Source organism: Anarhichas minor, unplaced genomic scaffold (genome assembly GCF_050575085.1).
Source record: "Anarhichas minor isolate MPS153535 unplaced genomic scaffold, ASM5057508v1 ptg000027l, whole genome shotgun sequence".
In the NCBI taxonomy this organism is placed as follows: Eukaryota; Metazoa; Chordata; class Actinopteri; order Perciformes; family Anarhichadidae; genus Anarhichas; species Anarhichas minor.
Window position 1 is genome coordinate 7,097,666 of NW_027466473.1, and position 13,234 is coordinate 7,110,899.

The 13,234-nt window shown below is 40.8% G+C and overlaps 1 protein-coding gene across 1 annotated transcript; it reads right to left on the bottom strand.

The window, feature by feature from the left end:
* Positions 1 to 734: 734 nt before the first annotated feature.
* Positions 735 to 10,380, bottom strand: vkorc1l1 (vitamin K epoxide reductase complex, subunit 1-like 1). The gene is made up of 4 exons (XM_076101581.1): positions 10,145 to 10,380; positions 7,438 to 7,547; positions 4,916 to 5,365; positions 735 to 4,711 (listed from the first exon to the last, which is right to left on the bottom strand). The coding sequence occupies exons 1-3, from the start codon at positions 10,366 to 10,368 to the stop codon at positions 5,139 to 5,141; spliced, it is 561 nt and encodes a 186-aa protein (XP_075957696.1). The 5' UTR covers positions 10,369 to 10,380; the 3' UTR covers positions 735 to 4,711; positions 4,916 to 5,138.
* Positions 10,381 to 13,234: the final 2,854 nt, after the last annotated feature.

Sequence of the window (13,234 nt, forward strand, 5' to 3'; positions counted from 1 at the left end):
AACCTGATGACTCTATCCGGGGTTAGACGCTATCAAGGTGCATTAAGGAAATTCTAGGATCCTGTGTTGTGGTAGTTTTTGACGTTAGACTACTAATCAGGATCTCTCTATAGTTTCATACATTTTGAACGTGAAACTAGAGGTCCAATAGCAAGTTTACAATTTCTTCAGATCTGTCTTAAAACAATGCTCACATTGTTTTCTTCTTGCAGTAATCATTCCTCCTGTTCCCTCATTTACACGCTTCCAATGGAAGGCTTGGGGGGACAAAATCCACAGCCCTCGTTCTGTGCCAAAATATATTCAACAGTTTATGTGAAGTTACTGAGGCTTCAGCAACACTGATAAAATCGTCTTCCAAGGTTACGGATACAGAATTCCCTTTGTTTCTCCTGGCTGAGCTGTGATAGAGACACAAAGAGGAAATGTACTACTACAAACACTCACTTGATTTTTGTAACATTAGATCAACTTTGGAATAGTTTTACACAAGGAGCTGTGGAGTTTGTCCACACTCGCCTCCATTGGGAGTGCAATAGGAAGGGATCTTTTTAATGGCCAGTATAAACGGGAGGAATGATGGCAAGCAAAACCTGTTTTAATGTTCAAAACCTGACTATTATTCAGAGATAAATAAATCGTGCATTAATTGCAAGATTCCGCTTCTTGTTTAGACACTGTTACTATACGTGTAACAGTGTCTCATTCATTCAAATGACTTAAAATAAGCGGTATTTTCAGAGGGAATGTTTTAATGGTAGATCATTTCCACATGACAATGACACAATTAAAAATGTTCTCATGTCAACCACAGTTTTCCCTTAAGGTAAGATGGATTTGAACAATTTTATTTTTTTTGCACCCTCCTACCATTCATGTAACACTTTTCCATGTAAGAAAATACAGCATTTTAAAACATATTTGGCAATACAGAAGCAAACCCAGTAAGTTTTCCTCCACAAAGAAATTGAATAAACATTTTATGCTGACATGGATTCCTAGCCCCCCTCCCCAACTTTTTATTTCAATTTTTACTAAAATAACCCCAGAATGTTAACAGTCTATACAGCTAAAGGGCATAATTAGGGATGGAAAAAAATAACATTACAATCATGTAGTTTAAACAGAGTGTATTCTTAGCTAACAAACATGTCCTAGCTAGACAAAATAAAAGATAATTATAGAGTGGAGTTCAGGAAGGGAAAAGGGGATGACCATTGATTTGACAGGGCATTTTGTCTGGCAATCTCCGAATGGATCAATGTACCGATACTGGATATCAACTCTTTGGGAATTACCAATTTATCAGATTACATCTTCAGGAAAGCAAGCATCAGTGCCCGTTACGGTTACCATTCTTCATTTTACAAGGCGATTACTGTTGCTCGTCTTTGGCTCAAGGCCTGGTGATCAAACAGAAGGCACTTTTGTTGGCATTGGTGATGCAACTAACATGGCAGTTATACCTCAGGACCTAAATGAATATTCTTGAGAATGCAGTTATCGATCGTTTTGACCTTTCTTCTTGACATTAAATCGTCACACATGTGTTTACCAGCCAAAGATTTCTAACATTTGACTCGACATCCAAATTCCTCAGTAACTGCACACGACGGGTGTGACAGGCTTGCAAATGACTGGAATCATGAACGTAATGTTACCTCCTGTGCACTTGTCAGTTCTATGGTCGCCGGTACTCACGGGACCCATAGCCTTTGCCGCAAAAACCAGCACGCTATGTCAGTTTGACTTGTGCAAGTGAATCCATAGGAGACTTGTCTTACATGCGAGTGCACAGGCGTTCACAGACAAAAGACAAAACAGTGCGGTTGTCAATCTTTTTCTGAGTCGAGATGAAACAGAACCTGACGTAAGCCCGACACGGCAATACTGTATATGGAAAATCTTAAAGATGACTTGCTGAGAAATGATGCAAACATTTGAATCATCCTATGAGAGGACTGTGTTGGTGCGTGCATGTTTTTGGCCAGTTTACTACCAATGGTGTAATCAATGTAGCAGAACTGCCGACCATTTTCCAAAGCAAACTATTGTTTGAATGACTCTCTTCCAGGCAGCCGTTGGTTCCCACTCTGTTCTGTACGGCATGAGAATAATACACTTTCAAAGAGAATGGAATGTGTTTAAAGGGATACTCCACAGAATGTACACATTGAGGTCTGTTCACGGGTGTTGGGGAGTCCTACTGCATACGTTTGCTACGTTAGCCACTACTAGCATACCAAAACCCGGTGGTCGAGTTGTACTGTGGGTAATGTAGGCCCCGGGTTTTGACGAGGAGAAAGAAGAAGGACGCATGGAATAAATAAAAGATATTTCTTGGTTTTGCTGCATCAATTGTGAATAAATGTTATTAGAGTGCATGCCAACATGGTGGAGTACTCCTTTAAGTTGGGTTATCCATCAGAGGATGACTGAGGTGTAGACTCGATGCCAAACTGCATCACATTAAATCAGTTATACTGGGACCCAAAGGACAAACGTTGACATGGTGAACAGTATATAGATCTTCACTGTGAAGGATTAAGTGCTGGAAGCATCTCTTATTAAAGTGTAGCCCATCACATAGTGAAGTGAACGGAAACCGCTGTCTGCCCGGTGTGTAGGAAAACACTATTATGCTTTGGAAAATGGGCAACAATAATGTAACACAGCCTCTAAATGATTAGAAGTAAATGGGTTACAACATGAATGAACAGACAACAATTTCACTTGATAATATCCTGGGAGGTGGTACCTCCTCAATTTCCATTTTCATAGACGAGCGATGACTTCATGAGCGTCATCACAGGAAACGTGTCGCTGAGATTACTTTCCTGGCAGTTGCGATCATCAATACTTCAACAACCCTCACTCCACAAACAACTGTCAGGGGGCACGGAGACGAGCAGTAATGGGAACTATTAACAAACCGGTTTAACACCACAGATGAATCACATTGGTACAGTTATTACTACGACTGTTCTGGATCTGTGAGTGTAAGATTGTCCGATGTCCAACATATGCTTAAAGCGAGGAGATAGTGTACCATGCACCCGACGGGTAGGATGCTTTAAATCAGTGGATGGTCCGACTCTGTCACTTAGTGCTGGACTAAACTGGCAATACTGTGGATTTCTAGCAGCGCCGCTACACACACACACACACACACACACACACTTTCTCTCTCTCTCTCTCCCCCCCCATACTGGGCCTGTACAAACCTTGCTATGTTGGAGATGAACCACTTCATGAAAAGCCTCGGTATCGGCAGCGGTTCATGTTAGAAACCCACCAGCGACCCGGATGTCTTTCCTACTGGATCCGAAGATCCCACAAACTCTGCATATGGCTTAACGTTCTGCTTTAAAAAAAAAATAATAATAATAATAATAATAATTTTCATACAGAATCTTAACACCCCCGTTACGCCTCTGCCTCTCACATCAACATCAAGCATTACGTGTTTTGTTCACATGCTGCAAATGAACCGTAACTCAGCTTGGCAAGATCACCGTCACCGTTCAATTGACATCAAATGTATACAGGCTGGACAGTGAACACAAGCCAGATGAGCATTAACACATTGAAACAGTAAGATAGGAGATGCCTCTGCCACTCTACACTTCAGCAGACAATCACAGTGTAGCAGCCGTCGCTACCTCATGAGACTATTAGGGAGGGAGAAACACTTCACTGGTATCGTAACTTACAAAACTGTAATCATAAAAATAAAGCCTTGGACCTGTGACAAGAAAACAACGAGCAGACCTGGTGTTAACAACATAACATTACCCCCCCACCCACAACCGAAACGCAAAAAAAAATAAAGAAAAGAAATTAAGGTAATTCACCTTAACACTCCTTTAGGCACATAATTCATTATGGATCCCACTTGTGTGGAGGTCAGGAATGCTTTTCACATAACCAAAAAGAGAATGAAGGAAAAAAAAAAAAAGTGAGGGTGCCTTTATGCAAACGTGGTGAGAAGAACCCAAAGTTCTGTTTGAAAGACTTGTGTCGGTGGCTTCAGATGAAACGACAACCACTTGCAACAAAGAAATCCACACTCAACTGCATGCCTGACCAGGATTTGGGGGGCGGAGGACGTCCCGAGCACATCTTCAGACTCCTCCACCTGACAAGTGACATTTATCGCTTTTTTTTTTGGTTCCCAATTTACTGACGTTCTCTCCTGTTCTGTTGATGTGTTTTCTTCATTTTTGTCCGTAAAGGTTTGTGTCAACACTAAATCACAATCTAGCCTGGAATATTGCTCAGCAGCTATTTACAGAATAGCGAAACAAACAGTCGGACTGATCTACACACAATTTTTCTCACATTGTCCCGTGTTGATTTTTAGTGGTCCTCTTCATAAAAGAAACGTACTACAAAGTGTAAACATGAAAACAAACTATTCTGTATAAATGTTAATCCTTTTGTCCCCCCTCTCACGCTAGAACCTTATCTGCAAACTGTAGGATAAACTAATGAGTGTTTTTTATTATTATTTTGGGACACATTATTCGGTTCGGAGTTTTTAGTGCAGATCCGCTGTGCAGCAATCGGACCTTTTCTAACTGTTTCAAGTAAACCCCTTTAATGTCCTGTTTTCTTCCGTTCTGCGATCCTTTTTGTTCACAAGAGAGCCGTCCTCCATCGTTCGGTATCGTGGCCTTCTGCCTCCGCTTGCTCGGGTCGATGTGTATCTCTCCACACACACACACACACACACACACACACACACACACACACACACACACACACACACACACACACACACACACACACACACACACACACACACACACACACACACACACACACACACACACACACACACACACACTTCCTTAAGTGAGTACAATGTTAAATAAGGAAAAATAAATGAAAAGAGAAATCATCTTTCACTTACAACTCCTTCCGTGTTTGCAACATTGAGATGTCCGGCCCAACATTTAAGTTAAATTTCTTCTTCTTTTTTTTCCTTTTCTTTGTTTTTTCTTTGTTTTTTTTCTTTTTAAACACACAGCAGAATAAACATTGTTTGGAAGCAAGGTCTCCTGGTGGCAAGTCAAATGTTCAGAGGTCACATTTCTTTTTTTCTTTGTCGCACTTTTCTTGCGGCTCTCGACAGCTTAGTCCTGCTTGGCCTGAAGCTGCTGCTTCCAGGCCTCGTTCAAGTAAACCAGTCGCTTGTAGTTGAGAATAAAGAGAATGAAGTTCAGCGCGTATGTGGTGATGCAGATGATGCAGAAGTCCTTTAGGACAAAGTAGAGGATGTAGCCCAGGTAGAGCGAACCCACCACCGACAAGATGGATGTCGTCATGAGAATAAGGGCGGCCATTGCACTCACAGTCATTCCTACGGCGAGAAACACAAACTAAAGCTTAGGCAAATCACCGCAGAAGAGAAAAAAAAAAAAAAGGCAACCTTTAAACACAAATAAGCTGACGAGTCTGCTCTTTAGCTTTCAGCCTCAGACAGTTCTCTATTTATGTAAGCAGCCTCCTCGTGATGACATGCTGCTTAAACACTGGTCATGTTCTTCTGTTGTCCCATGAGGTGCGGTCACAGTTCGAAGGCTTTCTAAGTTTGCTCTTTTGATAAGGTTTCGTCACTATTTGGCTGTTCCACACCTAAAGCCGAAACATGTTCTGGCAATGAGTCACGGCTCTAAAAGCACGAGTAACGCTGCACGTCTGAGGGCTGGAGGGGCTCGTTGTGACACCACAGAGAGGTGTTGACAAGTGTTTGATTTAATATAACAAGTGTTTCACTAGAATCAGTGTTTTTACACGATTACTAATCGTAGAATATGAAATCCTGACAATGCCGTCAGGTCCAGTGATAAAACGTAAATAAGAACTCAAGTACTGAACCTAAATATAAGTTTGAGGTACTTGTACTTTAATTGAGTAATTGTATTTTCTGCCATTTTTTATTTCTACTTCACGATGATCCAGAGGCAAGAACCGTACTTTTTACTTCACTTAATTTATTCTACAGCTTTACTTCCTCGTTACTTTGCAGATTGAGATTATCAAAACGAATAAATGGTATATTATTATTATTATTATTAGATTCAACTAGCCAGCAGTCAATCAAGTAGTTAAAATGAGTCTCACCTTTATCAGCTGTAACATATAATTCATTGTACTGCATAGTATTCTGAAATGTGCCATTTCTGCGTTATGAGTACTTTTACTTTCAGTACTTCTGTACTTTTACTGAACTAAAGCTTTGATGCTTGTAACAGTATTTCTACACTGTGGTATTGCTTTTCCTTAAGTAAAACATATGAGCGCTACTTCCACCACAGGGGGAGGGGGGGGGGGGGGGGGGGGGGTCAAACAGGTGGTACCACCAATCACTACCAGACATTAATGAAGTTGTGGTAGTACAGGCAGGTAGTACAACATGTTCTGTTCTAGGGGTGGACCATATATACACCATGAGGTGAAATAAATGTACCAGTTGTCAAAAGATTTTTCCATGACATGTATGTCACAAATCAATGAGCAGAAATCAATGTTCTGGACATATCACTTATACAATGTCTGCATTATTATGATGACGTACTTTGTATTTGGATAATCCAGTAAATTAAATAACAGACAAATCAAATATAATTGGTGGTTATTCCTTTTGTTTATCCATATATAGTTTCTCAATTGATTATCCAAAAGAAATTCCATAATGGGAAAAGGCACAACTGTAGCATTAGTTGTGTGTCTAGCTTCAACGTGTGAGTGTACAGTACAGTCCTGTTTTTGACGGTATTCAAATGTTGAACACTGGCATTAATCAGAGGTTACACTTTGAATATGCAGATTCTTGAGTCATCCCTGCTAGCACATATTGAACGGTCCAAGGGCCATAAGAATAATGAAACTTCTGAGACGGAGTGGTCTCGCCTTTAATATGGAAATCTTGACCCGCTGTGGCGGTTTGGCTTAACTGGGCTGCTATTGTGTCAGTCAAATGAGTGCTAACTGCGGTGGCTAAAAGGACCTCTTGTTCTGTGCCAGCGCCAGGTGGCCCGGCAAGCCTACAGGCCACTCGGCGGGCAAACCAGCATGACTGAGTTAAAACAAGTCACACACACGAGGAAAAATATTTTGTGCCAAATTACACTGGGATAAACACGAAAGAATGAGGCCGCTGTCTGTAGCAATGAATTAGAATTAAGTCCAAACAAACGGAAAATATTGATTTAGGTGAGCTTCAACAAATATGAGCCGCCTGTAACTAGATTATTATATTTACACATTGGCCACTTAAATATGATGTCAGTGTCATGTGAGGCAATTTTGGCAAATACAGCAATGACAGAGGAAGGCAAAGTGTTGAGTCAGCGCTAGTTACTAGGCTAGGGAGATTCGTCACCTAAATTTGCAACACCAACGGATGACATGAATAAAGTGGCATCTTACCTAGTAGGAGCTGAGAGGCATAAAAGGCGATCCCGTAGACACTGTTGGGTTGGTTCAGTGCGCTGTCATTTCCAAAAATTGAGCCCAGGAGTCCAAATCCTCGACCCCACCTAAACCGCACCAAGACATCGGCAAAGAAGGCAGTTACAACTTTACTTCAGGAGGACAGAATGTGACAAACTAAACAGCTGAAGTCTATCAAAACCAAATGAGTCAAACAAAAAGAAAAAAGTCATTTTGTCCGACTAACAGTCCAAAACGATAGCGGACGATTCATTTTCTGTTGATCAAATAATCAATTAATTGACTAAACCTATCTGGACTTTTTGTAGGAGAAAACAAATGCTGCAAAGCTAAAAGGTTTCTTTAGCACAATGGATATCGACATGACTACCACCATCATGGCTGGCGTTGTCCGACTCTAAGGAGAGCTCTTAAAAAGGCAACAATCACTGAGTTTGTCCGATTCTAAGAACTCTATAAGAACTGTTAAGACGCTGGCAATACTAACTTTACACCTGTGCAACACGTCAGCTCTCGTTCCCGTTTGTGCCGTAGTAAAATTAAAGTTTTTGTGCCGTCGTTATTTTTATGTACTGATGGATTTATTTCCATGAAAACAACAACATCCAGCACAACAAGAGATAAGATAGCAGTGCAGTCATTATGCTCAGGCTATTTAAAGCAGTACGAGTTTCACTCAACGGGAATGTTCAACTTACTCAACATGTTCAGTAAACATATTTTTCATATACTTTTTCCACACAGTCCGAGTCTGCTCTGTAGTGCTACAAACATTTTGAGAGTGTTAAGTTAAGTTATTGCATAATATAACAACTCATACATGTGCAAAGTAGTGACCCTGCTGACTTGGGTACATATTAATCAATCAGTAAGTTCCAGCATAGAATATACACTCATCTCTTTTACGTGCAACTGTATAGGTATATCACTCATTCAAACACCAGTTATTCTTTTAAATATCATGTTTTGGTGAACGTCAGAATTAATTCAGTATGAATATTCTTGTGTTTTTTCATGTCTCATCTGAGGCTATACAGCAGGAGCATGGGGATAAGAGGCTGGTTAAATAACTCAGACCCCATTTCAAATCTTCTTATTTAGCACAAACACATGCCCAAAGAACCAAGGTGGGCCGCAGTCGACTTCTAAACACCGGGCTTTAAAATACTTTGAAAGAATGCTCTTAAAAAGTTGAGGATAGTGCAAGTTTTAAAGTCTCTGTGCAAGTATTTCACCATTTTAAAATCTCTTTCTTTATAGCATGCATCTCTTAGTGTGAAATATGTTCTTCAATCTCATTTAATTTACCATACACAATAACACACTACATAACAAACACAGTACAATAACCTGCATCACACAAACACAGGGTATTCACTTCATAGACCTTGATGGCAGTAGAGATTAGACGGTTCAGCTTGTTTAGACTACGATTCTTCATCACTTCATTATTTGTGAACACATTCAGTCAGAAGAACTGATGGTCCACAGTTTATGTGAGTTGATGCGAGTCTCTAATACTCAGACTGGGACTTGGCTCACTCATCTTACAGGTCCTAGACAGGTTACATTCCAGCCATGCTATGAGCATTTGTTCAGGAGGCCTGCAAACAGTCTCCTTCAATAGGACTGACTAGGTGGGGTTCACTTGTGTCATTCATTGTTGCCCACAGTCAAGCTAGTATGACAACTTAACAGAATGTGTTTCATAGAACCGTCATCTTAAGAGTGCAAAAGGGGAGTTTAACGATCGATTGCTTGCAAACTCAAGTCTTTGTGAGTAAACCAACTGAGACATAAGTCTGACGGACACATGAAGTTATCTGAAGTAAAACTCAAGCAGCGCGTTTATCTGTGTGTCTCTCACAATGTAGCTATGTGGTGTCACTGTGTGACGGTCAGCAGCACTGACACTAAGGTAGCCAACGTTGTTACAATCCCTTCCTCTGACCTCTGCGGCGATTCGGTGCACTGTCCCTCTGCTGAGGTGTAACGTTAGGGTTTAACCCCCTGGACTGACTGACGTTAGCATGGCAGCTAATGACAGCAGTGTGGCAGCTAACGGGAGCGCTAGCTACAAGGTTAAAAAGTTATACCCGAATTGTCCAAATTAAGCCAGCTAACCACCAACAATGCTAGTTTGGTCCGCGGAATGAATGGACTCACACATGCAACAACAACGTCAGTGTGAACGAGCTATCGTCAACTTTTGTGCTAAAGTTGGTGTTACAGATGTGTTACCCTCTCTTAATAAACACAGAGCATCCTATACGACCGCTTAGCTTTAGCTAGCCCATCAGCAACTTATCGACTGATTGATTGAATGAACAGCAATGCTGACGGCTCCCTGTTGACAGCTAGCTGTTACTGGATAAGAAGTAACCATAGAACGTTATCAAATGGGTTGCGTTTGCTAACGGTTAGCAAAGTTAGCTTCATCGAGCTAGATGGCTAATGATGTGCTTTACTAAATGAGAAGCTAAAAGTTAACTTGTCCCATTCGGGTTATTTAGCTAACAGCCGGCTCGCAGCACGCCGGCAGTTACAGTCCTCAGTTAGCATGAGCGTTAGCGGGCAGCCGGCGAATGCTAGCTGAGAGCATCTGACAATTTGAACCGCGCAGCCCTTCCCAGGTTGGCACAATAGCGGCTTCATTGAGCGCTCTTTGCTGAATTCAAATTACCTTGAGCTGAACACTTTCGAACAGCTGATGGAGCTGCTGACGTCGCACATGGCCTTAAAACTCGGATCCCGAGCCTTTTCCCTCTCGACGTGAAAGGCATATAGAGACAACAGGATGCCCAACAGGCAAACGAGTAGCCTAGCTATTCTTTCCCACCGAGGGGTGGACACTCTCAGGACGGGCGCCGCCATCACTCTCTGGCCTAGCTGGAGACACGCATACATACGCAGCGAGTTCGCCTGAGACAGGACTGCGACGTGGAAAAGCGTCAGGACGTGCCACACCGTGAGGGGCGGGCCGCTGCGCCGAGGAACAAAAACATACATAAACCCGACTTTCTATCTATGCGGACACATTTCGATCATCTAATATGTGTGCAAATTAGTTCATGCATAGGTTTCTAACAATGCACAGTATTAATTATTTTCTCATATAAGAGTAACAGTTGAGTGGAATGTGTGCATTAACTTAAATACATCACACCATAGAGAATAACCACTCTATGTGCAGTGTAATTTATGACTATAACTTCCTTGGATATTTATTTATTCCCATATCACAAACACATTACCCTAAAGCAGGGGTCTCAAACTCATTTTCACTCTAGGCCACATCAGCATCACGGTCGCCCTCAAAGGGCCGGTTGTAACTGTAACTACTCCTAACATATTGGTAAATAACTGTCTCTGCATTTGATTATTGTTTATTCAAGTGTAAAAATATTGTACATGCAGTTATATAAATGTAAAAATATATTTAAGCACATTTCTGTTATTATAACTTAAATCCTTTTAATTTAGGGCTAATAAACCCACATTACTCTCTCAAAGATCAAACTTTAAAAGAAAATATCAAAGACAAGTTATTACAATAACTTTGTTCAATGCTTAAAATCCTTTCAAGGGTGCGTTTTCACAATCCCACGTGAAGTATTTCATGTGTTTTAAAGCCACGTTCAAAGTAGTCTTCAATGTACTCACAATACATTTCCATTTCAAATGTACAGTAACCAGCCAAAGAGCTGCTTCTTTTTTTTTTTGCTGGCGGATTCGCGGGCCACATAAAATGACGTGGCGGGCCGGATTCGGCCCGCGGGCCTTGAGTTTGAGACCCCTGCCTTAAAGGTACTTACCTACCCGTTTGCCACATTGTTATTGCAGCTATTTTGATTCCCAACATTGATTCGATATGAATGTTTAGTTTGCCATTCGTGCAAATAACACGTGTGTGTTTAAAATACGGAGCAGAAAAACTATACTAAAAACACAAAAAGAAAGTTTCAATCCAACATGGTAAATAAAGACAACCACGCTGAAATAAAAGTAAAAAATAAATGTAGAACAAACAATACAAAAATCTATATTTCCAAATAACCAGCAGGAAATATGTATTAAAGCATACCGTCCATATTTCCATAAGTCAAAAAGTGGCACAGCCGGGATCACGTGACTACATGTATATAAACAAAGAGTGACCTCATCTGTTTACACGCTCAGAGACTCGTCTGGTACAAAGCCGCTGCACTCCGTCTCCATAATGGCGACAGACATGGAAAGATTCGTTTCTTTCGAAGAAACGTATTACGATCAATATGATTATTATAATCTGCTTGAATACTCGTGCCATGCTTGCGGCAAAGGGAGATCCAAGCGAGAAATCGAGCTGAACACAAACCGCCATTGCCCCGCCGGGCACGAGAGGAAGATAGCAGAAAAATTCCACAACAGCGAAATAAAACGCAGGAGAACCAAAATCTTGTCTTGATGGCTTTCGGTGTTTGCAGGTAATGTCTGAAAGTTATGTTTTTTTATTTGTTGAAATATGTGTCTATTATTTACTAGACAATCGGCCTTTGTGATAGAAAAAAACAACCTTGGGTATGTACTTGTATATTACACAACTAAAGACATCCTGCAGAGGGCAGCGAGCAGATTAATCCGATAAATGTCAGTTGAACAACGCCTGCTTTCATAGTCACAGTCAAAAGTGAAGTTTGCTTTGTTCCACTCAATAGGTCACTCTCATAGGGAGACTATAGCCATATACAATGGATCAAGCATTTACATTTTTGCATGTTTTTAGTCCCCTATTCTGTTTGTATCATAATGAAATCTAACCATGCACCGTTTACAGCACAGGTGGAACAATTGCTTCCTTTGATACCTTAAAATCGGATTCGTTGCGATTAGTTTTCAACATAACAGCATAGTAAACAAAACAATCTGCGCTCAATTAGGTAATTTATAATACTTTGTCTTAAAAAATAACTGAATATGTCAACATGTTTTTTTGGGGGAAATATGGTCTTTTCTGACATTTTAGACCAAATTATTAATTGAGGAAACAATCTGCAGTTGAATAGATAATGAAAATGGTTGCAGGATATCATTTATGATCACCATTTAATTCTTATCTTCCCACAGATCTGGACACGAAATTGGATTTCTGATGTTGACTATGGCCGAGGTTCCCTGCCTTCCCTGACCCAGAGAATGGAGCGCTGTGACACCGGGAACATGCCCAGTAATCAGTCACGGGACGGCTCTCCATACCATTCTCTGTAGCAAGACCTGCTACTCAAGTTAAAGATGTGCAAGCATAGTTTGTGTTGAGCTATATAGGTCAGTGGTGTGGACTGATAAATATATAGAGGTAGATGTCATTTATGTGGGAGCACAATATATTATACCGTATTTTGATTCAATAAAAACTGATGTTAACTAATCCAGCTTGGATTGTTTTATTCGTATTGCTCATAAGGGAATAAGAATATAAAACATGTTTTTAATAAAGCTGGTTTAGTAGGGATGCTGTTACTCTTTTGTGTTTTTAGTTTCTCTAAAAGCAGAATTTATTCCTCTGTCACTCACATTTGTCTATAAATGTCTCCCTCCCCTGTGTCCAGTTTTCTCAGGGGGAGTGAGGGCCTGTTCTATTTACTTTTTGTATCCCAGAGGAGTGTCACGCACATCCAGACACCAAGGTCAAGAGCCCATAGCCAAGAAAGAGATTTGTTTGTGCATTTCGAATTGTATGGTCCTTTTTGGTCACTTGACTTAATTGTGGAAACTGACTGCAGACCAACCTCGC

Bases quoted from the DNA above. Each gene is read 5' to 3' on its own strand.
- vkorc1l1 (XM_076101581.1), bottom strand. From the start codon at position 10,368: ATGTATGCGTGTCTCCAGCTAGGCCAGAGAGTGATGGCGGCGCCCGTC. The intron at 7,548-10,144 runs GTAATTTGAATT...GGTGCGGTTTAG, and splicing joins TCGAAAGTGTTCAGCTCAAG to GTGGGGTCGAGGATTTGGAC. The intron at 5,366-7,437 runs GTAAGATGCCAC...TTCTCGCCGTAG, and splicing joins TGCCTCTCAGCTCCTACTAG to GAATGACTGTGAGTGCAATG.